Source organism: Meles meles, chromosome 15 (assembly GCF_922984935.1).
Source record: "Meles meles chromosome 15, mMelMel3.1 paternal haplotype, whole genome shotgun sequence".
Classification (NCBI taxonomy): domain Eukaryota; kingdom Metazoa; phylum Chordata; class Mammalia; order Carnivora; family Mustelidae; genus Meles; species Meles meles.
In genome coordinates this window covers 52,746,732-52,774,621 of record NC_060080.1, presented here as the reverse complement: position 1 = coordinate 52,774,621, position 27,890 = coordinate 52,746,732, and the positions used below count along the sequence as shown (strand labels likewise).

Here is a 27,890-nt window from a genome sequence, read left to right as displayed (position 1 = left end):
TTTTAAAAGATTTTATTTATTTATTTGATGGAGAGAGATCACAAGTAGGCAGAGAGGCAAGCAGAGAGAGAGAGAGAGAGGAGGAAGCAGGCTTCCTGCCGAGCAGAGAGCCTGATGTGGTACTCGACCCCAGGACCCTGAGATCATGACCTGAGCTGAAGACAGAGGCTTAACCCACTGAACCACCCAGGCGCCCCTATACCAAATTTTAAAGAACAGACATGTCCCATGATACTTAAGTCATTTCAGAGTTTAGAGAAAGAAGTGAGGTTGTGGAGAAATGATCATTTTCCTAAGCATCTGGTGGAAGTGGGACTTTGGATAAACTTTTCGAAAAGGATTCTGACAATATCTAGTAGAATTAAATCTAACTATACATATATACTACATATATATATCTTTAATGTAGAAGTCTAACTCTTGGGATTCTAGCCTTTAGAAATAAAAATATCAATTGGTAAGACTGTTTCTGTATCACCAATGTTTAGAGTGTCAGAAAGACTGAAAACAACTTCAGTGTCAACAAGTTGAATAATTGATGATGGAGCCATGCTATGAATATTGCACAACTATTTAAGAAAGGGGATCTACTTGGAGAAGTGTTAGTAATCAGAAAAGGAACTAGCAGGCTACTGTCAAGTTTTTGGCAAAAAAGAAAAAGCACATTTCCCATTGTATGCAAATAACACATTTGTGTATATTAGTATGAATATATAGAAATGTATGGAAGAAAACACTTAAAGCTTTAACATTGGTTATGTGGAGTTGGCTTGTTGGCTTTCTCTTTGTTGTTTTTGGTTTGTTGCCTCTGCAGTATTTTTAGTTTGAAATGAAAATCTGGTAAGATATATTTTATATATTTTCTTTTATATATATACTATTCTATATGTTCTACCTATATATTCTATCTATATTCTATATTATTCTGTATATATTCTATATTATATTCTACATAGATATCTGTATCTATACATTAGACATATATTCTATGTATTTTCTTTTTCTATGTATTTTAACGTGAATAAAAGAAATACATCTCCGTGAAAAAGAAAGAAAAGAAGAAAGAATAGAGAGAAAGAAAAGAGAAGAAAGGAGAAAAGAAAAGAAAGTGGGGGTGCCTGGGTGGCTCAGAGGGTTAAGCCTCTGCTGTCAGTTCAGGTCATGGTCTCAGGGTCCTGGGATCCAGCCCCGCTGGATCTGCTGAGCAGAGAGCCGACTCCCCCCCCAACCCTTCTCTCTCTGTCTACCTCTCTGCCTACTTGTGATCTCTCTCTCTCTCTGTCAAATAAATAAAATAGTTGAAGGAAAGAAAGAATAATATACATCTGCTTGGTAACTGATGCATGAGACTTAGGTGGTGTGATTTGTGTGGTATCCATAGGCGAGACTTGTGAATTTTACCAGATTTTGCCCAATGATTGAGTCTTTATGTTGGTGTAGTAGAGTAACCTTAAGTTATTCAAGTTCTCTCAATCCAAATTTTTTCATCAGTAAAATGAAGGTTATGAATATCTACCACAAAGGGAGGTATTTTGATTGTGAAATGACACATGGAAAGATTTTTAGAGTGTTAAGCTTTTAGGTTAATAAGCTTCAACAGCCTTCTAATTTTATGACATTTTCAGTGGCCGTGATATACATCACATCACCGCTATAGGGATGCAAAAATAGATATAAGGCGAGAGCTTAAAGGCAGGCAAACTCCTAACCACAGTATTATGACATCAAGTGCAACATATTACTGAAGGCAAAAATGGTCAGGGAAGACTTCGCGGAGGCGAGAAAACACGGGTCTTAAAGTTTGCGCATGATGTGGATAGGACAGGTAGAGAGCAAGCAGAGGCATTGACACGGGTGCCTAAGGACACCCTGGGCTCCGGGAACGCTACGCCCAAGAGCGCCCCCTTTCGGAAACAAGCTCCTCTGCTCCGTTCTCGTGCCTCCTGGCGAGCGCCGTGCCAGCGGTACGCAGGCGCCAGGAGCAGATGAGGGCTCGCAAAGGCTCGATAGGCGCGCATGCGTGCAGTTCTCTGGAGGCGGTAGCTTCTTCGGCGTCGAGACTGGAGGCAGAGTGCTAAACTGTGTGGGGCGCAAATGGGATCCGGCTGTTAGTCGGGTAGGCATAGGTAGGACCGCTGCCTTGTGGGGAGAAGGGGGCTGAAAGGCGGGATCCCATAGCATGGGGTCCTGAGCCTTTCCTGTGCGGTCCGGGCCGACTATTGTATCTGTGTCGCAGCGGCTGCGCACAAAATGGCGGCGGGCAGGCGGCGGGGGCGGGAGGAGGTTGGGGGACCCCCGGGATGGGAAGGGAAGGGAAGCGTGGCTGCTCCGCTACCGCGTCGGTTCACTTCACTGCCCTGGAGGACCGGGTCGGGTAACCGCGCTGGGACCTTGCTTCAGGAAGAGCTACCCGACGCCGTTGCATTGGGCGGAGGAATGAGGACAGCCCTTTGGCAACGCCGTGGCGGCCCCTTCCCCATCGGCGCAGGGCCTGCCGAGGCCGCGCCAGGCCTGACAGCCAGAGGAAGCGGTGGTGCGGGAGCACGGAGGAGGGAGTAACCATTCCCATCGGGCCTTGAAGCGAGGCGGCGGAGCTTGAGCTAAGCCCTCTGGCGAGCGGCGTTGTGCAAGAAGCGTGCAGAGAAGAGCATGTTTGTGTTTGGGGCTGGGGAAGAAGGAGTTGGGGTGAAGGGGAGAATATTAGATCCAGCGGCTTTTGCTGTCGCTATCTCCTGTGCCTGCCTTTTGCAGCCTTGAAAGCAAAGAAAATGTCACCTCTGTGCAGGATACGGAGGGCTTACAAACGGTTCTGATACTTACTTACAAATTTCTCCCAGGAATCGCGAATACCGATCGTTAGTGGTTTGTGTGTGATTCCTAGGCTGAGCCCCGTTCTGTTAAAGCTGGGGGGGGGGGGGGGAGAATGTATACCGCACAGTTCAGTCCTTGAGGACGTTTGAAACAGATATTTTGTTGTTTGAGATAATTGCGAATGAGGGAGACTTAACGTTAGTACAAAATCTTTAATTGAACTAGACAATGACGGCTGCCTCTAGCTTATTTTTCTTAAGATTTACTCTAAGGAGAAATTTTGGGGGGGTGGAACCCTATTTTAATCTGATGGCTTTTTGAAGAAAAACTTGTTAGCAGGATCCGGCAACTGAAGTTGATTCAAATTCTTTTTCTAACCGGCTTTGGAATTGTGCACAAAAAAATTTCTTCGTCTTTTCCCGCCCCCCCCCCCCCCCATTTGTTGTAAAGGGTTGACTTATTTATTGGGGATATTTGCTGATTCAGATTTGCAAATAGTATTGCTAAATCAGAAAGATTAATGAGTTTCTATGGAAAAATAAGTGCATAATTTACATTATTTCAACGTAGGTTTAATTTTATTAGGTATTCTAGACTTAGCTTATGTTGCATTCTTTTTTTTTTTTTAATTTGACAATGTTTCATATACGGCTTTTCTGCATACTCTTGTAATACGCACTTTTAAGAAAAAATTGTGTGGAATTCATCCTCTTAATACAGTAAAATATGCTGGGCCATTCCCTGCTTCATTGTTGCTATCTGCTAAGTGGAAAGATAAAACAGTTGAAAGAAGTCACGAAATCTCATTAGTTTCTATTAAATAGTTTTCAGAATGTATTTATTCATGTCACATATTTTTTACCCTGAGTATTGGTTATATTTTAGTACTATAATTTTTTTTTTTTTTTTTTGTCTTGGAGAGTGTATATAGCAGATACTCTTGTTTAAAAAAATGCTTATTAAAAATCTGAGATCACTTTGTACTTCATGGTTGTCATAAAGATTTTCTCTTGGGTGCTCTTAAGGTGATCTCTGGAAATTTTTATGTAGTGAAAGAAAATGCGAGACAAATAGTTTAGTGAAACGAGAATAGGCTTCAGAATCAGGAGATCTGGATTCAAATGTCTGTTGTTTTCCCTTACTGAATGTCTAAGGTTTTGGGTTAGTTACTTTAGTCCTTCTGAACTTTTGTTTCCTTACCTGTAAATTGGTGATAATACTACTTCCTGCTTGGGATTGTTGTGAGAATTGAAAGAGACAATGAATAGAAAGCCCCTATACTTTGGCATATACTAGGTGCTTAATAAATATTTGCTGATACTTTTATTACAAATGTTTAAGCTTCAGGCAGCATCTTTTGATAAAAGATTGTTTCTTGTGGATATTTCCTTTTAGTTAAAAAGAGGCTTAAAGGAATTCAGATGAAATTGATAGAATTTTGGGGTTGAAAAATCATCTAATACTTCATTAAAATTTTGGCCTATCTGTACATTTTGTATGTACCTCTCCTGTAGCACTTACCAAAATATATTGTAACCATTTATTTCTATGATACGTTCATCTTTGTATCTGTCCCATGCTCCATGCTCCTGTGTTGAGTGGATGAACTCAGCTAGTAGTTACCAGAGCCTGGGTAAGAACCTAGCTAGCCCTTGAGTCCAAATTGTGCTCTTTCTAGCATGATTTAATGTGTACTGGTCATAAAGTTTGAATAAACCTGTCCAGATTCCTCATAAAATGCTTTGTATACTAAGAATCAGTGCTTCCAGTATGGGTACCCAGTAACATTGGGCTGTTCTGCAAGGAAAGAGGAGCTACTGAATGTTGGTATGTGGTGGTTTAGATCTAGAGATTTTGAAAGTAATTTTATTTGTGGCTAAAGCCAATAAGCCCCTGTTTGTTTTCAACATCACTTGCTCTTTAATTACTTCAACTTTATGTAGTTATAATAGTCTGAAATTTGTGGCTGAGAATGAAAATGAAAACAGCTATTTGGAAGATAAAAGAACAATGGAAAGGAAGAAGATGAGGTGTAGAAATAAAACATAGCTATAATAATGGTCAGTGAGGGTCAAAAGCAAGGGTTTGTTTGTTTTTTTTTTAAAGATTTTATTTATTTATTTGACAGATCACAAGTAGGCAGAGAGGCAGGCAGAGAGAGAGAGAGAGAGAAGCAGGGTCCCCGCTGAGCAGAGGGCCTGATGCGGGGCTTGATCCCAAGACCCTGAGATCATTACCCAGGGGGAAGGCAGAAGCTTAACCCACTGAGCCACCCAGGGGCCCCAAGAGCAAGGGTTTTGTCCTGAGAAGAGTTCAGGGAGGACAGGAAGGTTTTAAGGTACAGATATTTTGGTATTTTCTTTGTGGTTACCTTGGGCATTTATATATTTTGGGTTTATTTTCAACTCTTGAATCCCTTGAATACCAAAATAATTCTTGTTCCAGTCTTACTTTCTTTTGAATGTCTTCATTTCTTTAGAAAACTTTTTATTACGGAAAATTGTAAACATATGTAAAAGCAGAGAGTATTTGTAATTATTCACCCATGTACCTATCGCCCAGCTTCAGTAATTGCAAGCTAATGGTCATGTCTACCTTCCACCCTATTATTTTTAATCAAATCCTATATCATTCAATTTATAGTTCAGAATTTTTCTCTACAATATTTAGAGAAAAACATGCCTATCACTGCTAAAATGATAATTCCATAATGCCGGTATTCAAATTTCACCAGTTACATCTCATACACCACACTCACAGTGTGTATATACATGTGTTAATTTAATTTCTATCTCAGCTATATTGAAATTTTCAGAAATAACCCAAGTCTTTTTTTTTTTTTTAAGATTTTATTTCTTTATTTGTCAGAGAGAGAGGGAGAGAAAGCGGGTGAGCACAGGCAGACAGAGTGGCAGGCAGAGGCAGAGGGAGAAGCAGGCTCCCTGCCAAGCAAGGAGCCCAATGTGGGACTCGATCCCAGGACACTGGGATCATGACCTGAGCCGAGGGCAGCTGCTTAACCAACTGAGCCACCCAGGCATCCCTAACCCAAGTCTTACTACCTACTTCTTAAGTAAAGCATTTTGTTTACTATCTTAACAGTTTCTGAGCAGCACCTGCTGTGAGTCAGGAAGTATAATTTTTAAAAAAAATTTATTAATTTATTTGGGGGGCAGACTCTGCTGAGTGCAGAGCCTGAGGCAGGGCTCTAACTCAGGACACTAAGATTATGACCTGAGGCGAAATCAAGAGGCAGCCTAGAACTGAGCCACCCAGGCCCCCAAAGGTATAATCACCATTCTGAAGTGGGTGTTGTTTTTATTCCCATTTTTCACATGATGAAACTGAGGCTTGGGTTAACCAGCTTGCCGAAGGTCACTTTTTTAGCACTCAGCAGGACCAGAATTAATACGATGAATCTAAGGTCTAAGTTGTTAAAAAACACTATGCTACATTAGTGTTAAATTTTACTTACGGGAGTTAACCAATTTTGCATGAAGTAATTCACTGGCACCCCTCCTAGCAGGGTGGGTATCATCAGATTAGTTGAAATATCCCCAAAATGAGATTATTTTGAATTGCATAATGGGCTGACTAATAGTCAATAGGGAGTGAGCAGGATGTAGAAAAAGAAAAACAAAGATGTGTTTAGGGCTGATGGTCTTTTATTGTGTTGCATGTTTTCTGCCTGTTGCCATACTTGGAGTCTTTTTTTTTTTTTTTTTTTTTTTTTGATTTAGTATATAAATAAGGGGTTAGTCTGGTGTTGGACTGAAGAGGTTGGGTCATGAACTTTTGAATTAATTCAGTCTCTGGTAGGAATACCCTGTCTCTCCCTGAGTCCCCTCTTCCATTCTTACATGCATAGACCCATGTGATTTTTTTTCTTCTGAACTGATTGAGAGTAATTGCATATTATTGTACTCCTTAACTTTAGTTTATTTCCTAAGGACAGAGTATTTTCCTTTGTTGTCATAGTATAGTTAGCAACCTCAATAAATTTAACATTGATAAAATTCTTTACCATTTTCTGATTTTGTCAGTTGACTCGGTAGTGTTCTTTATAGCACTTTATGGTTTTTTTGTTTTGTTTTGTTTTTCCAGTACAGGATCAGTCTAGGGTCAGATAATTGTATTTTTAATTGTTACATCCATTAGTCTTTTTTACTTTGGAAAATTTCCTATAGCCTTTCTTTGTCTTTCATGAAGTTGACATTTTTGAAAAGTACAGCCTGCTTTCTTTTTACTTTCTTTCCTTTTTTTTTTTTTTTTTTGTAATAGAACATTTCTCATTTTGGATTTATCTAATGTTTCCTCTTGATTGGATTCAGATTATGTGTCCCTGGCCAGAAAAATCACGTAAGTGGTGCTGGGTCCCCATGGTATCAAATCTGGAGGTGCATGATGTCCATCTGTCTGCTATGAATGATAATATGTTTGATAACATATTTGGTCAAAATATTTTATTTCTTCCCTATCCCCCCAGAACTTATTGATTGGTGGAGAGACTTTTTTTTTTTTTTTTTAAGATTTTTATTTATTTGACAGACAGAGATCACAAGTAGGCAGAGAGGCCGGCAGAGAGAGAGAGGAAGGGAAGCAGGCTCTCCGCTGAGCAGAGAGGCCGATGTGGGGCTCGATCCCAGGACCCTGAGATCATGACCCGAGCCGAAGGCAGAGGCCTAAGCCACTGAGCCACCCAGGCACCCCAGTGGAGAGACATTTTAAGACTATGCAGATGTCCTACTTATTAAAATTTCCCTCTAGATTTAACATGCACAGATATTTTTTTTAACATGCACAGATGTTAACATGATATATAACATGCACAGATATAAACCAATCTTTACTATTATGGTTACAAAATGATGATTTTTCAAGTCAGTACTCCACATTTGCAGTGGTTGATTGCTATGGAGTTACAGACTCTTGTTTTTTTCAGTGGTTTGTAATTTATTGTCCAGTTTTTCTTTTTCTCATTTCATATTTATATATCTTGTCTTGCACAGTGAAAGCCCTGGCTCCCAAGACTATCAAATATTTACTTATTTGCTTAATCCTATAACATATCTAAAGTAATTTAAGAATTGCTTCAGCTGTATCATTACCAAAAAATCTCCCCAAAACAAACTACTAAAAAGAGTAAGAATTTATTGTAGTTCTCCCCTTTTTCCTAACTCCTCTAAAAGAGAGGATATGTAAAGCAAATAGGGGGTTCATAAGTTATTTGCATCAGTTTTTTAAGTGGATTATAGTATGCATTTGAAAAATGATTGAATTAGTTTGCTTTCAGTTTTAGATTTTTTACCTTCTTCCATCCTTGTTTTAATTTAAATGAGTGTTGGTTGTTAACATGCTTCTAAAAGCCAAAGCTGTATAATAAGGTTTATTCCATGAAATATTCCCATTTTCTTTAAGTCCTTTCTGTCCAGTATCCCATATAGGTAATCATCTTGTTTCTGTTATCCTACCTGTGTTTCTTTTTGTGACTGCAAGCAAATATATGTGTTTACTTATTTTCATTTTTTTATACAAAATGTAACATGTTAGGGGTGCCTGGGTGGCTCAGTCCATTAAGTGTCTGTCTTCAGCTCAGGTCATAATCCCTGGCTCAGTGGAGAGCCTGCTTTTCCCTCTGCCTCTTCTGTTCCCCCTGCTTGTGCATGCGAGCTCTCTCTCTCTGTGTCAAATAAATAAAAGCTTCAAAAAAAAAAAAAAAGGGTAACATGCTATATATGTTTTTTTACGCCTTGTGAATACTTCAAGGAATTTAGCATTTTAAGGCATTTGACCAGATAGTTTAGGTATGCTTAATCAAAGATTTTAGAAACTCATTTTAGCAGAGACAGACATATTTTGGCCTGTACGCTTTGTGAAAGTGAACAGCCTAATTGCAGGGAAGGCAGGAATACAGTTATGCCTCAGAACAGTTGCATCTGGGTAGTGAATGTCTTCCATACTGTATTTACTTCTTGGGCCTGCTGACCTCTGTTATGTTGGCTTTATTTTGTTTCCATGGTTGTGTTTTCTCACTGAGGCAGTAAAAATGCTATCGGTAGCATACCAGTTTTATCAGCATCCACCACTTTTCTCATTTCTAGTTTTAAAGACAGTCCCAGGAAAGATTTCTTTATTCCATCTTGGATTAGGCAGTTTCTCTTTGATTAACGCGTTACATTTCTTGAGGGTAGCAAGGTAACCAGGCCCACCAAAGCACTTCTCAGCGAGGCATCATTTACTATGAATACAGTGTGGTCTCTCAAGATCCATTTATGTATGCACTGCTTTTTTAAAAAGTACATATAATTATATTCATCCCGTTTATCAAAAAGTTGTTTTCCTGGGGCACCTGGGTGGCTCAGTCGTTAAGCATCTGCCTTCCGCTCAGGTCATGATCCCAGGGTCCTGGGATGGAGCCCCGCCATCTTCCTCCTTGCCCAGCAGGAAGCCTACTTTTCCCTCTCCCACTCTGCCTGCTTGTGTTCCCTCTCTTGCTGTGTCTCTCTCTGTCAAATAAATAAAATCTAAAAAAAAAAAAAAAATTGTTTTCCTGGAAATAGTAACTATTAAATCATTGCTGTATGGGATGGTTAATGCATGGTTCTCTTGGTGATCTGTTCTTGGCATTGTGAGTAAGCAAATTGAACTTCCTTTTTTTAAAAATATATGGAATCATGATGTTTATCAGTCTGCTCACGTGACAGTGAAGTTTGTGGTGCCCTCCATGATACCAAATGATGTTTCTAATCGTCTGCTTAATTTTTCTTTCTGTTTCTTTTTTGACAGTTTCTTTGAGGTGTACCACATTTTGGCATTTTAAGTTCTAGTGATACTGTCCAGCCAAACTTGTGGTACCTTCAGAGTTATGACTTACCTTCTGTGAGACATGAAGGGACACAACTTATGGAAGAAAACAGTTGGCTAATGGATCCATCTGTATACTAGAAGAGATTAGCAGATCGAATGACATTTAAACTGAGGAAAGCATAGAAAGATATGTACTCTCTTTTATATTAACTGGCCAGTGTAATACCTGTATTCTTAGGTACGAAAGTGGATTTATATGTTGTCAGTCACTCCAACAAGATGTATATATCTAGAAAAGTCAGTGGTTGTTTTCCTTTATGTTAAGATTATAGAAAAAACGCTTCTGCGTGTCATGAGGGTAATTTTTCTTTATTTGGGGGGGTGATATGAACATTTATTACTTTTTTTTACAATGAGAAAAAGCAAAGCTATAAAATTTACATTTTATGTTTCTAGAATATTGCATGGAAAAATACAGAGAGGAAGTATAGATTCTAGTTAATGATCTTGCAACTTAGTCCTGAGGCTTCAGTTAATCTGTAAAAACTGGGATTCCCTTGCTCACTGCGTGGTTGTGAGGTTCCAGGTAGATAATGAATATTAAAGTGCTTTGTAAAGTTCACCTTTGGGGTTTGATATAAATTTTTCATTATGGCTAATGGAGCCATTATGATCAGGCTGACTAATTTTTTATGATACTCATAGATTTTTAGATTTCCGATTTCTTTAACAGTATCTATAAAAGAAAATAAAGGACTATCTTTCTTCCAAAGGATTGTTAGAATAACGGGCAGTTTTTGATATTCCATGGTAGTGAACATCTCAGAAAGACTTTATGGGATCTAGTGTCAATATCTTTTAATCCATCAAGCCATTTCTGCATGCCTGCCTCAGAGGTCAGTTTCTATTAAGTGTTTCTAAAAGAATTTTTATGTTTGACATTTTATTGAATATTTGTTGTTTCAGAGTGGCATGTTTCGGTTCTTAAAGGGGCATAGAAAAGATTTAACTGCTACTTGTCACAATAATAGAATTTTTTCAGGAGTTCATAATGTTTCATGAATAGTAAATATCCTGGTTTTTAAAAAATATTTAATATAGGAAAATAAAATGTTAACTGAAAACAGTGTATTTCTAATTTCATACAGTAAAGTTTGGTGTATTTTCCTGCCCTTCTCATCCATGTGTGTATTCACATAAACAAACCTGATAGAAATTAAATCAAAATACTAGTTCATTCTAGGATAATAGTTTTAATGGTAAGGATTTAATTTACTACTTTTTATTTTCTATGAAAAGTATATGTTACTTATATGATAGGAATAAAATTTTTTTTTGTTTGTTTTGGCTATTATAAAAGTTCATTTAACAAAAAAGCTCAATATGAAAATGCACACAATCTGATTTTTATATTGTAGTAAAACAGGTACTATGGAGAGGGGACATGTGGAAGCAGTTGATTCTTCTGATGAACACATCCATTGTTTATACTTTTTCTAAGGCTTCTAACATGATGATGCTATTTCCTCGTATTACCACCATTCCAATATTGTTCTGTTGCCCACTAGTTGCCATCTCCACACATTCATCTATCACAAGATTCATAAATGGATCGAAACCCCACAATATTCCTTGAACATGTCTGCCACCATTTAATTTCAATGATAATTTCTTGTCCATAAATTTTTTCAACTCGGGAGGGTGAGCTTTGCTCATGGTGTCTACTCCGCGAGCTCAAAGATGCCTCCGAACAGAATTCGTGGCGTTCCTCGCGCTCCCGCGGTCATAAAATTTGTTTTGAAGAATTAATATTTAGTCATAGTTGTTTTCAAAGCAGTGTTAATAATGAAAAACTCAGATTTTAACTCCGGTTTTTCAGAGTTAGTTTAGTGATTTCATAAATTACTGTAGGTGAACCATCCTCTTTATGGCTAAAGCTCAGTTATCCAGAAAATGGCATATTCCCTAATAGTTATGGTTAATAAAGATTTTATTTACTGTGTCAGGCATTTGTTCAGAGTTTTGGCTGTCACTTGTTACTTTGTAAAAATTCTGTGATATTACCAGAATTTACAAATAACTAACTGAATGCCACTGTTGGTGAAACCCTTTGGGTTTCTTGTAGTAGCAGATTTGGAGAACAAGGATTCTCTTATATTTGCTATTTTTGGTTTAGAAACCAGCTTGACTTTAGACATATGTGATGGTAGTACTATGTGTCTATATAAGTAATACTATTATGTGGATATTTTATCTTTAATCAGCATTTTATGTTTTGTCCATATGTCAGTTAAAAAAGAGGAAAACAATTTGGAGGGTTTTATGTACTAGTTATTATCCTTAGGGTATATCCCACCAAGGTTATTTAATACTCCTTTTTACAGGTGCAAAATATGGTGTAACATAGTTTATTTGACCAGTCTCCAGTCTTCGCAAACCCTCTTAATTGGAGAGATGTGAAAAGGGAAATATCCAAATTTTTAACTGTATTTTATCATTTTGGTTTCTCTGGTTCTTAGGAGGCACTAACTCCATCTTAAAAACTGGAGCGTTAGCTTTATAAAGGAAGGGTTCTGTTCTGGCTTAATAGCCTTGCTACTTCCCCATGTAGATCAGCACTGTTAAAGTATTTGTTTAGTGGGTGAATAGGGGTTGGGTTTGAAGTTACTGTGACATATTTATGTTAAGAAGACAGTTTCTCGGGGCGCCTGGGTGGCTCAGTGGGTTAAGCCTCTGCCTTCGGCTCAGGTCATGATCTCAGGGTCCTGGGATCCAGCCCGGCATTGGGCTTTCTGCTCAGCAGATCCTGCTTCCTCCTGTCTCTCTGCCTGCCTCTCTGCCTACTTGTGACCTCTGTCTGTCAAATAAATAAATAAAATCCTTAAAAAAAAAAAGAAGACAGTTTCTCTAAGTTTTTAGGAGTACCTAGAATTTTTTTTAGGTATCTTGAAAGATCCGATAGTTGATTTTGAATTTTATTCTTCTGAATCTGTTGAGAAGGTGATAAATTCCTGTGCCTCATTTAGTGACTAGCATTTGCGTTGAGTAGTTGTACCCAGAGGCATTATTGGTAGGGCTGAAGTTTAAACAAAGGGGAGACAAGTTAAGCAACAAAGAAAAGGATGCTGATCCGATGGGGCTTGCCTGTCTTTACATTAGAGTTGAAGAAATGAAGCTTGAAAATTATATAACTGCAAAAGGAAAGTTTGTAATACTTTATAAATAGAACGCTTGAACTACAGATACCAGTTTCTTTTTAGTCAAAACGTTTTGTTTGCAGTTAATGTGAATGATAGTTTTAAGAGAGATTAAACCATAACTTTCCTAAATGATTTTTTAATCATTTAGGAAATATGCTTACACTTACAAAATAAAAAGACAATTATGCAAATGAATATGGGTGTACTCCTTAAATTTCATTTACAGAAAACTCACAAAGTTACTTAACGTTTTTTTAGCCATGGAAGATCTGTTACTTGGCATATGCATTGTAGGCATACTTTTTCGTATATTTTAAAAATAGTCTCTCTCAGTTCTTACCAGTGTTGAGCATTGTGATTCATCCTTCACACTTAATATTCATGTCATTGTAGTGGGAATAGAACTAGAGACAGCTGAGCATATGTATAGTAAAGTAATTTATCATAATTCCTCTTTAGTGATGTTTGATGAACTACTCTGTCAGAAACTTTTCTACCAGGATTAAAAGTGATAGTGGTAGCATAAGAATGTGTTTGATGATTTTACATTAGTTGATCAATGTCTGAAAATATTAACTAAATGCAATCTAAAATGAAAATAAACTATACTTAGAATAGGTCTTAAATCCAGAAGGAGTCTTGGGATAAAAGTTAGAAGTGTTGGCTTAAAGTTCAGAGGGATTAAACTTGTTTTTAGAAGGGAGGTTAGTTAAAGAGAGGAGAGGAACTTTCTTACCTCTAGCCAGCAACAGGTCCTGGAATCAGAATGCTTCATATATAACTATGACTAAATAAGCCCCTACCTTGTCTTACCAAGAGAGAAGGGAAGACAGCCTCTTAGGGAGAGACAGGACTGCTCTTAACTTACTACTGTGTCCTCATTAGATTTCACATTGGGACTCACCACATAAGTCACTCACTACATGTCAAACAAGGTAGGACATCTAGTGTATGTGCGCACGTATGTGTTTTAAGGCTAAAAATGGAAACAAGCCAAGTCTCTGCTTACTGAGAGTTGAAATTTAAATTAGGGAAAGGCCTTTTAATTCTCTTCATTTATATTCCAAACTGTTCTATGAATCTTGAATCTTTCAGAACTGGTATTCATGACTACCAACACTGATACAGATAATGGCAGTTGTTGAAACATGGAAATAATTCTGCCCTTATTAGTAGCTTTCTCCCCAAGGACCGACCTCCACTTCCCCCACTCTTTTAGTCTCTTCCCGAGGACTGTCCCCCTCTCCCCAACCCCCCACCTCATGCTATAGCAACTAAAAGCTTAAGGGGGGTAGAGAAAGGAGGGGCTCAGGACCCTGGTTGCACACTGTGTCACAAGTTACTGTTATAATTCTTCCTTGCTGTGCTTTACCAGTTACTAAATAATTTGAAATATCACCTCTGAGTATAAGCATGAAGAAGACTCAAGTTTAGGAAGCACAAAATAAGTTTTTAAATAAACAACGGCATCATACAACCTTTAATGTACAATAAGCATCATGTCTCTCTAGGAAGGGTAGCTAGTGCATGCATTTCAGACTTTCTTGACCAGGGGATTTGTTTGTGGAAGACCTACAGTCTTAGAGGATATTTCTGCAGAATACAGTTTGTGAAGGGCCGCTCTTTTACAGTCTATAAACATATATCATAGACCCATTAGGAAATATGTAGGTAAGTTTTTTCCTTTAAAGAACTTAGGACTTACATACTTCTAAATGATAACTTGTTCACAATTCTATGTGGTAGTTAGATGACTGATTGAAATCTGTTCTTTTTGATTTCCTTATGGGGGAGAAACAGTATTTGGGAGAGTTTGTGTTCCTGATGTGGGAAGAGTCCTCACCAGTTAAGGAAAAACGGTGCTGAAACAGTTTGAGTAACTAGATGACAAACTGCTTATGTAAGACAAAGTTTTCTTGGAAATAATTCTATTTTATGGAAAACAGGCACAGTTTCATATGGCTGTTGTCTAAAAAGACCTGGAGTTTGTTATAAATGAACATTATTGACAGAGAATTCGGATATCATCTCATTGTTTACTAAACTTGTGTCTGCTGCTTGTATCTGTTGAATTAGAAACTTGTGTAATTTTTGTTGTTGTGTTTCATTCCGATTTGAAAATTAATTATGCATGTTAATGACTGGATGTGATCAAATAGGTTAACAAATATTTGAGGGTATTTTAAGTAGGAGTAGAGTTTATGCTTGGAAGATAAGACAGCAGTAAACACATGCTTTTAATTGACAGTGGATAGTTTAAAAAGACCACACATATGAACACAAAATGTATGAATCCCAAATAGTACAAGCAGCAAATAAGAAAGTTTGGGCCTTCGTGGTCAGAAAGGTTTAATGGGGACTGACCATTGAGTAAAATCAAGTAAGTCATGACAGTCCAGGGCAAAGTTATTTTGTTTGTTTTGATTGGAACAGATGGTTAGAAGGGAGTGTGTTAACCAGATAAAGCCCATTTCTCAGCCAAATTAACATTTCACTACCATTATAAATTGAAAAAGGATGTAGTGGAGTTACAGGTGAAGTTGTAGCTTGAACCAGAAAGTGATGATCATCAAATATGATCTGTAGTGCAGATTTTCATAGTAAGTGTAGATGTCTCAAGACCTTGTGTTTCCCACCTTGCATTTCTATCAGGTATAAAAGTAGGTAAACAGGCATAGTCTGGTTTTCTTTTCTTCTCTTCCTTTTTTTTTTTCCCCCCTTAAACTGGGCCAGGAAGTCAAGTTCGGTGGTCGCTGACCTTGGTCCTGAATGATAGCTAAACTACTATTTTTCTGAGACTCAACTTAGAATGAGTTGTGTTGTGCTCTCATGGCTGGACAGCAGCCAATTTAATACAGTGTCTGGAACTGCAAAATATTCTTGCTCACATCTATTAGTGGTTAAGAGCATGCATTATGGGATTTAATTACCTTGAGTGCAAATCTTGGCCCAGTCATTTATTATCTGTGCAAGTTACTTAATTTCTGTGCCTTAGTGTCCCTGTCTGTACAACTTAATATTTGAAGGGGTTGTTGTGAGAATTAAATTAATCAGTCCATGTAAAGTGCTTAGAACAGTCACTGGCACATGAATAGTATAAACTCAGTCTTTGTTATTATCGATACATATTTGCCTATACACGGGAGGGAATCCAAAAGAAAGGTAACTGGTGGTTGTGCTGCATATTATGTTGTCTGTTACAATCAATCCATGCTTCTGCGCACTCTTTTGTCAGACTCTAGTCAAGTTATTGATGATAAGTTTTCTTCTTAAAAGAAACATTTGTTTAACAACGGAAACTTAAGCATAGTCTAATTACTATATGGAATTTGTGAGATGTGATTTCAAGGAAGACTGTCTTGGAGAAATGGGTCTTGTAAAATTTTGGGCTTACAGTTTCTGTTTTAATGGTTCGTACCTAACGTACATATTAAGTATATGTGTATTTCTAAGTATTTTAATGACATCCTCTTTTTTTCCAGTAACAAAGCGTGAAATAAATCCCCAGTGTTTTTCAAGATTATGTAAAAGGATTTGTAATTACCGCTCAGCACCTAGGACAGCACCCAGTGCAACACTTTGTACATGAACTCTGGCTTGAGGTTTGGGGTGTGTGTTCTGGATTCGGGAAAGAAAAGAAGAGAACACTTTGGGAAAGTTAACAGTTCTCGTAAACACCCTTAAAGTATATGAAATGGAGGATGGTTTCATGGCTTTATTTCAAAATGTTTTACACTGGCTGTAGAACCCACTTCATGACGTAGTTTGAGTTAAAATGATCTAATATTTGTGTTTTAACTTTCAGCTTTGTGTTATTCTTGGAAAATTTCGCACCACTTGTGAATTCCTTGAACCTGGGCATTGCAAACCCACTTCTGTTGGGCCCATCTCCTTTGCACTTTGCTCAGATTAAGACTCAGTTGGCGCTTCAGCAGCTGAATGCCGTTGCCTCACATAGTTCAACACCACCTTATACTTTATTAAATCAGGCTTTCTTGAAAATAGCCATGTCGAGACCCAGGTTTAATCCTCGAGGAAACTTTCCACTTCAGAGGCCACGAGCACCTAACCCTTCTGGGATGAGGCCTCCAGGACCATTTATGAGGCCTGGATCCATGGGTCTTCCAAGATTTTACCCAGCAGGGAGAGCCCGTGGAATTCCACACAGATTTGCTGGCCATGAATCTTATCAGACCATGGGACCACAGAGAATGAATGTTCAGGTAACTCAACACCGAACTGATCCAAGATTGACCAAAGAAAAATTGGATTTTCATGAAGTACAACAAAAGAAGGGGAAGCCTCATGGTAGCCGGTGGGATGATGAGCCTCATATATCTGCACCAGTGGGAGTGAAACAGAGTCTAACACAGGTTACAGAGCAGAGTCCTCAAGTGCAGAGCCGCTATACAAAAGAGAGTGCCTCAAGTATCTTAGCAAGTTTTGGATTATCTAATGAAGATTTAGAAGAGCTCAGTCGCTATCCTGATGAACAGCTAACCCCTGAAAATATGCCATTAATTTTGAGGGATATAAGAATGCGAAAGATGGGGCGTCGATTACCCAATTTGCCTTCTCAGAGCAGAAATAAAGAAACGCTTGGTAATGAGGCAGTTTCAAGTAATGTGATTGATTATGGGCATGCAAGCAAATATGGCTACACAGAAGATCCACTTGAAGTACGTATTTATGATCCTGAAATTCCAACAGATGAGGTCAAGAATGAATTTCGGTCACAGCAGAGCATTTCTGCATCTGTTCCCACTCCAAATGTGATATGTAATTCTATGTTTCCTGTTGAAGATGTGTTTCGACAGATGGACTTCCCCGGTGAGTCCTCTAATAATCAGTCCTTTTTCCCAGTTGAGAGTGGAACTAAGATGTCAGGCTTACACATTTCAGGAGGACAGTCAGTCCTTGAACCAGTAAAATCCGTCAGTCAATCCATTAGCCAAACAGTTAACCAGACAATGAATCAGTCTCTTATTCCTCCACCTATGAACCAGCAACATTTTTCATCAGAATTAATTTCAGCTGTAAGCCAGCAAGAGCGGATCCCACATGAACCTGTGATTAATTCATCTAGTGTACATGGATCAGGAGGAAGTAAAAAGAATTACCAGTCAGAGGCTGACATTCCCATTCAGTCGCCCTTTGGGATTGTGAAAGCATCATGGTTACCAAAGTTTTCACATGCTGATGCCCAGAAGATGAAGAGACTTCCAACTCCCTCTATGATGAATGATTATTATGCAGCGTCTCCAAGAATATTTCCACATTTGTGTTCTCTGTGTAACGTAGAATGTAGTCATTTGAAGGTGAGTGTTTTTAAAGATCACTGTATAATGATACTCAGCGCCCAAATTTCCTCTAAATTTTTATATTGTGCTGGTATTAACGAGGCGTTGAGGAAATGGCAGAAATTATTTGTGATTGCAACTTCCCTGCTTAGTTGTAATCTAAGTAGTCCTGGCCTAAATACTGAATTGAGTGTTAGGCTTTCTGTATTCCTGTGACTGGGCACATGACATAGTTTGTCCATGTACTTTGAACTTTTGGATTAGTTCTCAGAAAATTAATGCAACATAAAATTTATATAACATAAACCATGGACTTATAAAAAACATCACATGAGTCAACTTTAAATAGAATCTGCTACTATAAAAATATAAAAAGTTGGAATAAATATTTGTACTGCACACTTTTAAGAGACAGTATATTGCAGCCTTGCATGTATCTACCTGTCTTGGACTAAAAGACAGTTAATGTTGATTTTAATATTTTCTGACCCTAGCTAGACTAGGATTTTTAGTGTTTCATGAGAAGGAGCTTCCTAAACTTAATCCATAGCAAAATTGAGTAAAGAATAATTATTTTGGGGTTAGCTGTCAACTCAGAATAGTGTAAAATGATAAACTTTATAGAGAAAAATCTTAAAAAAATACAAAAGGCCGTAGGTACCTCTGTGGTCAGTATAATTAGAAGAAAATATTTTATAGAAGTGCTGAAGAGTAATGTAGAATATACTTTTTTGATAGTACAGTTGATTCTTGAACAGCTTGGGGCTTGGGGGTGCCAACTCCTGCTGAAAGTCCAAGTTGACTCCTTAAAAACTACAAATAGCCTGTTTACTGGAAGCCTTACTGACAGCATAGACAGTTGGTTAATAGTTTTGTATGTTAATAGTATTGTATACTGTATTCTTGTGATAAAAGTAAGCTAGAGAAAAGAAAATAGTAAGAAGATCATGAGAAAATACATTTATGTATACTGTAAAAATCTGTGTGTAAGTGGACCCGTGCACTTCAAACCGGTGTTCAAGGGTCAGCTGTAATCGTTGGCAGATTTGTGGAGGAATTCTCCAGTATGATTTACTTACTTGCATGTATTTGGAAACCACTGTTTCTTCTGTTCATTAATGGGATTTGCAGATTTATATTTTAAATGGTCAGGAAGGAATGTACTTCCCATGGAATAAGCTTCGATTCAAGGCCATATCATTGGCTGTATACTTTGTATAGGCTCAGAAACCTATAGGTGTTTAATTCTCTCTTTTTTTTCTACTTCCAGTGCTGCCCTTTTTTATTGTCTTTGTATTACCCACTCACAGATTTCAGCTGATGCTTTTGTTAACTCTAGCAAAAGAAAGTGGCATTCTTCCTCATTTTAGCCAAATTTGTGGAGTTCTAGTAAAATAATAGTTGCTGTTCCTATCAAGGGAGATGGCCAAGTCTCGAGAAATCTCAGAATAATTCATAGCACTTAGCCTTTAAGTAGTGCTGGTCTAAGTTCCTAATTGAGTAATAGGCTGTCTGTGTTCCATTTGAACTTTTAACTAGTCATGGTGAATCCAAGAAAGGTATATTAAAATAAAGAACTTAAAAGTCTTTATTTTGTCTAATGGAAAAGGTATATGTTTATTCAGTAGATATTTACTGATTACCAGTTTCATACATGGCTATATTAAATGCTGGGCAGAAATGAGAGCTATATAAAATGAAGATGTTGGTCTTAAGCAGTTTAAACAGTCTCATTGAAGAGAAAAATTACACATCTAAGGAATTTAAAAAATTAGAGGGCATCAAATGGTTCAATGATTGCATTTAACTTGTTTGAATGTGCTATAGGGGAGAGAGATTTAATATTTCTATCTTGACTTTAGGCTTATATCCATTCAGTCCAGCTTTATTAATTTATCAACACCTATTGTGTTTTTAGCAGCATATAATCAAAAAGAAGTATAAATAATGCTCGCTTTGGCAGCACTTAGCTAAAATTGAATCAATAGAGAGAAGATTAGCATGCCCCATGTACAAGGATGACATGTGAACTAGTTATATGTTCCATGTTTTTTGTAGTAAGTGTAGTTATCATCATCATCTCATACAGATAAAAAGAAAGCCAGAAAAAAAAAGTATAAATGTACTTTCTGACATCAAAAGACTAGTTGGGTAAGATTTAGTGACAGTGACTAACTGTGTTGAATCTGGCCTGGAAGGATTTGGGAGGGAAGACTTCATGGAGTTGGTAAAATATACGTCTTGAATAGTGAGTAGGCTTCAGGTATACCTAGGGGAGGAGGGATGACATTTTAGATGGCAGCAGTAACAGTAGGTACCAAAGGCCTTCAAAAGCTTAGCTTAAGGAGTTTAGACTTGAGGTGAGAGGCATTAGGAAGCTAATTAAGGTTTTTGATACATGAAGTGACATGTCCAAAGTATATTTTAGGAGGATGAATCTGGCAAATGTATGCAGGGTGAATAAGAACGAGAAGAGATAACGGCAGGGCACCAAATATGAGGCTTCCCTAGTTCCTTCAAGTTTAAGTTGGTGAAAGTCTGGGTTAGTATGATAAAACTTTGAAATAAAACTTGGAAACTTCAAAAAAATAAAACTTCTAAAAATAAATCATTAATAATTCATTAGAATTCACAGAGATTGCCATTTAAAACACCTTTTTTTTTTAACAATAGCATGATGGATCTAACTAATGAATTCTTCACTACTAGATGACCACATGATAGGGATTTGTGAACATGGACATAGATGGTACAAACAACTTCTTTTGTTTCTGTGTGATATATCTTGCTGCCTTGTAAACATGCATTTATATGACCTTGTAAATAATGTAGCCAATTAATGTAAATTATCAACTGCATTTTTTTTTTTTGGCTAATTGTCATTTGACAGTTCCCCACCGCTGAATCTTTAAAACTATAGCCTGAAAAGGGCAACAGTAGATTGTAAAATGTATTTCTTTTCTAAATTGGGGTTCAGATGACAGAAAAAGAGCTGTGCTTAGTTCAGATGTTACATCTTTTTGGCTGTCCTCAGTTTAGAAGCTGTCTTTCTGACTTAAATAATTCAGTTTGAGAAAATATTAATTGACATAAAAGATATTTTGAGATAGTTGGAGGATAGAGTAAACTCTTATGTGGGTAGGTATTTTCACAATTTGATTCTGTGCCTACTCAAGTCTGCAGTCTTCAGCATTTCCTGCTTAGTAGGTAATTATCATTTTTTCCCTAGAGAGGCAGTACTGCTTTTGGATCCTTTTTATCTAATCTGGATACTGTAGACAGTCTAGAAATTGGGGTGACATAGGTATTTTTATTGAGCTTAAAGCAAGTGTTAAATAGTACTCTGTGTGTGTGTGTGTGTGTGTGTGTACATAAACATATGAATGTTTGTATAGAACTGGAGAGTATGCCTTAAATAGGGCAGCTATCAGCATCCGCTGATACTTGATATACAGAATACATGTCCAGTATTGTTTTTTCAAGAAAATCTGAAAGTTTGGATTTGGGGGTAGAAATCACTGGATTTTTAAATGATGGCAACTTATTCAAATAAAATGCTTTATGGTGTAAATAAATTATGCCCAACCACTATTTGCCAGTGTGTCTGTTTGATGTAAACAATGTCCAGTTAATGTCAAAGACATGGGTTCAGCAGTACTAGAGATTCTTCACTGCCGATCTCTTCTAGCTTTCTATTTGTATCATTGAGCGGGATATGCAAACATTTCTTTTTTGCAATCCACATTCAGTTTCATGGCTTAATGAAGTAGTTTAGGGTTTTTCCTAACCTGTTGCTGAGCATTATAAATAGCACGCACTTGTCTTCAGATAGTTCTTGATAAGACAGCTTCCAAAATTAGTGTCAACTGTGGTTTTAACTGTGGAAACTTCTAGTTTGTAGCAGTGACATACTAAAATGTTTTTGAAATGGATATGAATAACATTTTCCTCAAGGAACATTTTAAAATGCAGAACTGTTGAATAAGTTTTTTTTACCTACCCAAATGCTGGAAAAACAATAAAACATTGAGTAATAATATACATTGCTTTTAACTGTTTCACTTGGGGGACTGTATCTTTGAAAGCTGTACATTGTCTTTTCTAAAAATTTTAATCAGATGTATCTTCAGGAGCTGTTTGTGGGTACACAATGTAATTTTAGGGCAGATTTGTAAATGAAGTAATGTATTAAAGAAGCATTTTGTTCTTTGTAAAGCTCTATGTAAGGGATATTGTGTCTTTGAAATGGTGTTACTTTCCCTTAAATCCTGAAAATAAATTAGATTTAATCAGCAGTTTTTCATATTTTTACTAATCTTATCCTTTGTCAATATAGTGGGTACCTTGTTTGGAATGGTACTGGCCTAAGAGGTAGGATTTTTTGTTGTTGATGTTGTTAGCTTGAATTTAGAGATACAAGTTACTGATACTATATTTTTGAGATGCCATTTCAGATACTATTTTATTTATGGAGTTTTTGGTGTTTTCTGGAGTATTTTTGTATGTAAGATGAATTATTTCTGAAAAATGCTTTTAGTCTAAGGTTAAATATATATTTGATTTCAAAATGAGTATCCATGGGTATGAATTTTAAATGTTTTCTATACTAAAATGTTTCAGAATGGCATCAATAAGTTCTGGTATTAAGTACCTTTGGAGGTACTTTATTTTTGTGAAATATTATTGAGTAGTCAAATGTTATTTATAACTACATTTGTTAATTTTTGAAAAAAGAATCCTGTGTTATTTTTAAAAAGCCTAATTTCGTAGTCAGTGTGAGGAATATTCTAATTTCAGCACTTTTCTCCTTTCACAATAGGATTGGATTCAGCATCAAAATACATCTACTCATATTGAGAGTTGCCGCCAGTTACGTCAACAGTAAGAACAAATTTTTCTTTTTTATAGGTAGCAAATTTATGAAATAATAATATTCAGGTATGACTGTTTAATACCTTTAGTGTGGTACTTTAGAGAAAAATATTCTTAGAAAGCTATTGAGTATTTGAAATATTTTGTGAAGCATGTTTAATCTTTTTCCAAAAGGAGAGAATTAAATATGATGTTTTCTTCTCTCTCCTAATTATTCTCAGTAGGTAGACTTAATATCATGGGTTCATTCCTTGCTGGCTTGCCTGTTTGCAATGATTTATCTATTTTAGAGTAGATAGCGTTCCCTTTTCCTATCTGCTCCACTTTGCCAAAGGATAAAAAACTAAAAACCACCCCAAACCAAACACCAGTATTTAATTTCATGTGTAACGCTCTCCTCTGGTTTAGAACCTATTTTAAGAATAAACCTTAAAAAAAAAAAAAAAAAAGAATAAACCTTAGTGGCACCTGGGTGGTTCAGTCAGTTAAGGCCTCTTGGTTTTGGCTCAGGTCATGAGACTGAGCCCCATGCCCTGCTCAGTGTGGAGTCTGCTTGGGATTCTTTCCCTCTCCCTTTCCGTCCACCTCTGCTCCTTCCCCTGCTTGCTTGCTCATGTGTATGTGCTCTCTCTCTCAAAATAGATAAATCTTAGGAAAAAAAAAAAGAATAAACCTTAAGTGGGAGGTAAACAAGCGAGATGTGTTGGTTCCTCAGTATTGTTTCTTCAGTTCTTCAACCTTTTGCCTTTTTTTTTTCTTTAAAGATTTTATTTATTTATTTGACAGAGATCACAAGTAGGCAGAGAGGCAGGCGGGGGGGTGGGGGGGGGGGAACAGGCTCCCGGCTGAGCAGAGAGCCGTTGCAGGACTCCATCCCAGGACCCTGGGATCACAACCCGAGCCGAAGGCAGAGGCTCAACCCACTGAGCCACCCAGGCGCCCCAACCGTTTGCTTTTCTAAGACAGACACCTGTGAAGATGAAAGTGTGACTGAAGTGTGACTTCACCAGGAATCTCTTATATATCTCTTGGAGTAACAAAATTCAGTTGTATTCCCTGTACTCATTAAACACGATAATACAGTTGTGTGAAGTTACTGGTCCCTAAACTGATGATAGGAACATGTTTTGGGGCAAATGATTTTTGTCACAGGTGTTTTGGGTTTTGGTTTTGTTCTTTATGAAAACATTACCAAAATATTTTGAGATTGTTCAGGACTCTTCCAGTCATAAGTGATAAACTTAAAGTAGTTTTTATTTTATTTTTTATTTTTATTATTTTTTTTAAAGATTTTATTTATTTGACAGAGATCATAAGTAGGCAGAGGGGCAGGCATGGGGGGGAAGCAGGCTCCCCACTGAGCAGGGAGCCTGATGTGGGGCTTGATTCCGGGACCCTGAGATCACTACCTGAGCCGAAGGCAGAGGCTTTAACCCCCAGAGCCACCCAGGCACCCCTTTTATTTATTTATTAATTATTATTATTAAGATTTTATTTATTTATTTATCTGACAGAGAGAGACCACAAGTAGACAGAGGCAGGCAGAGAGAGAGAGAGGGAAGCAGGCTCGCCGCCAAGCAGAGAGCCCGATGCGGGACTCGATCCCAGGACCCTGAGATCACAACCCGAGCCGAAGGCAGTGGCTTAACCCACTGAGCCACCCAGGCGCCCCTCTTATATTTATTTTTAAAGATTTAACTAATTTATTTTTTTTTTAGAGAGAGCCAGGAAGGGCGGCAGGACCTTGAGTAGGGGGAGGAGCATAGAGGGAGGGAGAAGGAAGGGAAAGAATCTTGACCAGCCTTTGCACTGAGCATGGAGCTCGATGCAGGACTCTGTCTCATAACCCTGAGATCATGACCTGAGCCGAAACCAAGAGTCTGACTGCAGGCTTAAATGACTACATCACCCAGGGACTCCAAAGTCATTTTTAAAGTAAGGGAATTTATGATTCTAGTTTCAGAAACAGCTGAATTGGATTTTGAAACAAAAATCAGAGTGGTCAGAAATTGTTTCTTGGCTGTTCTGTTCTTTTCTGCTTTGACTTCGTGAGATCCCAGGTACACTTCCTCCACAAAGCAAAATGACCCCCATAATTCTGGACTTAAGTGAACTGTGTAGTTAGTAATTCTAGGAGTTCGAAACAGACAACAAAAATACCCTCAAAAAACCCTCTTTCCTCAAAGCTCCTATGTAAGTCCAAGGTTTGACTTTTGACTTTCTTGGTCCACTTTGACTTAGTTGTCCATCTCGAAATGAGTTATAGTAGTTGGGAGAATTGGTTACTCAACTTGTGTTGGGGTCATGTACCTGCTCCTGCTGTTGTGTGATAAGCCCAACCTGAATCATGTAGACTATGAATAGAGATGGTTTCTTCCCTATGTAGATGCTGTGCAGACAAACACAGGTTATTATATGGAGGTAATTTATCATCTGAATTAGATAGGCCTAGCTGCCACTGTAAATAGAAAAGCTTTTCTAAGTCACAAATTTTCTCACAGATACCCAGTAGGATGTCTAATGTTTACGAAGGTGAGGGATTTAAGTGGTAGTGAGTCATTTGCTGTAGGTTGGCATTAATGTTAATAAGATTCTAGCTACATACACTGCCATTAATTTACTAGAGCAAATGGCACATATGCCTATTAAAGCCTTCTGTGTAGATAGCCTTTTTTTTTTTTTTTTTTTAACGCACTTAGGCCCTGATTTTGAAGTGCTTTCTGTGCCTGTCACTTTTATTACTCTAGCCCACATATTTACCTTTCTCAGGCTGTGTGCTCTTGAATGATTCCTTCTTGGCTTTCTCTACACTGCAAAAAATAATGACCAAAAAAAAAAAAAAGATTTGATTAGGTGCTTGGGATCATTCCATGGCAAAACATACGCTATTCCATTGTTTGTTTTTTTTAAGCTACATTTTGTTCCTTTTGTTTCTATACCTTAATGTATTTAGTTATTCACCTGCTGATGTATATTTAGGTTCTTACTCCTTTTCTTGAGGCTGATTATCTTTTCCCTCTCTTTGTCTTTGTTGGATCATTCTGGATTATGATACAGGAGTAGTTGGTTAACCTAAGAAAAGATACAGTGCATCCGAATTTTAGTATTAAAAATAAATAATAGCCATATTCTTTTTTTTTAAGATTTTGTTTATTTATTTGACAGAGAGAGAGAGAGCGCGCGCGCACAAGTAGGCAGAGCAGCAGGCAGAGGGAGGTGGAGAATTAGGCTCTCCCGCCGAGAGCCCAATGCAAGGGTTGATCCCAGAATGCCGAGATCATGACCTGAGCTGAAGGCAGATGCTCAACCAACTGAGCCACCCAGGCCCCTCAGTAATAGCTATATTCTTCTTGTATGCTGGGCATAATTCTAAGCCCTTTACATAATTTAAGTTTCAAAACAACCTTGTGAGATGTATGTATAATGATTATTTGTGATTTTACCAGTGAGGAAACTGAGGCATAGAGAGTCAACTTCCATGCTGTCCCACAGCAAATAGTTGGTATAGCTAGTCTGTCTAGCCCATGGATCTTTACTCCTTTTCCCCTTTTTCTATTCAGCAGATTATTCTGGAAAGTTTCTAAGCTGCAGATGTTGAAGAGATAGTAAACATTCATATATTCATCTTTATTCACCAATTATTATCATTTGCCACATCTGTTTTATGTTTCTGTTCAGCTTTTTTGAAGCTTTATTTGAAAATAAATTGCAAACATGGTAACTTCACTCCTCAATTCAACATCTCTCTCCTAAGAATAAGGAAAATTGTCTATAGTAGTTATCTGTTACAACCACACTGAATCCCTGCCTACCCCCTAACCACACTCCCAAACCACGAGGCAATCAAGATTCATGTACTGCAGTCTCTTAAGCTAGAATAGCCCACTCTGCTTGTTTCTTCTTTCTTACCTTACCTTCCTTTACCTTTCGTTCGTTCCTTCATTCATTGATCTGAGAAGTATGCTTTCACAATGTTAACTTCTTTTGAAATGTCCAGGAAAGGAGAGTTGTCTTGTAGAATGTCCCAAAGTACATTTTGTATTTTTCTGTTTGTTTCCTTATCATTAAATACATATTGAACATTTTTGTCACAGAAACTATAGGTGCAATTTATACTTAACCGCATTGGGACACAGATACTGTCACTTTGTTCTTGTCCATTGTTCTTGCCATTGTGCTGTACTGCCTGTGTAAGGGTTATCATGCTTCTGAAGCACATTTTAAACTTGTTATGCAATGTACAGGCAGTCCAACCTCAACCCACAGAATAGTACACATGCTTTATCTTTCTGCCCTAGGCACCAGAGACAAAAACACTTATTCTAACAGTCAAACTGTGAGGATCCAGAACATTATTACGAACTCTTGAATAATAGTCCTCAAGCTCTTTTGAATCCATTAAACTGGAGATTGCCAGAAACTTAGTAACATCTGTGTGTTGACAGCCAGCATATTTCTAGCATTGTACATTTAAGAAAGCTAAGGCTTACTCACATTAAGTAACTGGCTTTTAGATACATGGCCATAAAATGTCAGCACGTACACTCAGAACTAGCATAGCTTGATTCCAGAGGTCTTGCTTTTAAACACCATACCATAAGAATAGAAATTTAACTTTTTAGATGGTAACAGATTGAGGAAAGTTTTTAAAAGCCTAAGTGTAAATGAAACAGAATTATCCATGTTTTGACAATTATTGATGCTGGGTGATAGATACACTGGATTAAAGTTGACTTTTTTTGTTCTTCATAGTTTGTCACCTTATAGTTAACAATAAATGCTTCAGGCATCATGGCTGCTATCAAAAGAAGGACAGAGGGGCAAGAGGCAGGAAGAATTTTGCCAGTGGTTTTGCATCTGTCTCACTCTTTTGAACCTATCACTGGCTATACATTCCAAG

General features: G+C 37.5%; 2 protein-coding genes and 1 non-coding gene across 8 annotated transcripts in view; 2 read left to right on the top strand and 1 right to left on the bottom strand.

Moving 5' to 3' along the window:
* The first annotated feature begins 2,033 nt into the window (after nt 1–2,033).
* The window catches only part of ZNF638 (zinc finger protein 638), an 82,189-nt gene continuing 56,332 nt past the window's right edge, over nt 2,034–27,890 (top strand). For 4 of the 6 annotated variants that reach the window (XM_045979232.1, XM_045979227.1, XM_045979229.1 and 1 more), the window contains exons 1-3: nt 2,040–2,126; nt 16,624–18,136; nt 22,938–22,999. In XM_045979232.1, the coding sequence (XP_045835188.1) occupies nt 16,826–18,136; nt 22,938–22,999 (1,373 nt within the window). In that variant the 5' untranslated portion in view covers nt 2,040–2,126; nt 16,624–16,825. Of the gene's footprint in view, nt 2,127–16,623; nt 18,137–22,937; nt 23,000–27,890 lie in introns of all 6 variants that reach the window. The other 2 variants (XM_045979228.1, XM_045979233.1) reach the window with 2 other exon arrangements.
* Nucleotides 10,966–11,417, bottom strand: LOC123925762 (small nuclear ribonucleoprotein G-like). Its single transcript, XM_045979253.1, has one exon. The coding sequence runs from the start codon at nt 11,332–11,334 to the stop codon at nt 11,104–11,106; it is 231 nt and encodes a 76-aa protein (XP_045835209.1). The 5' UTR covers nt 11,335–11,417; the 3' UTR covers nt 10,966–11,103.
* On the top strand, nt 20,067–20,171 carry LOC123926251. Its single transcript, XR_006815185.1, has one exon. It is a non-coding gene; the product is annotated as a U6 spliceosomal RNA (small nuclear RNA).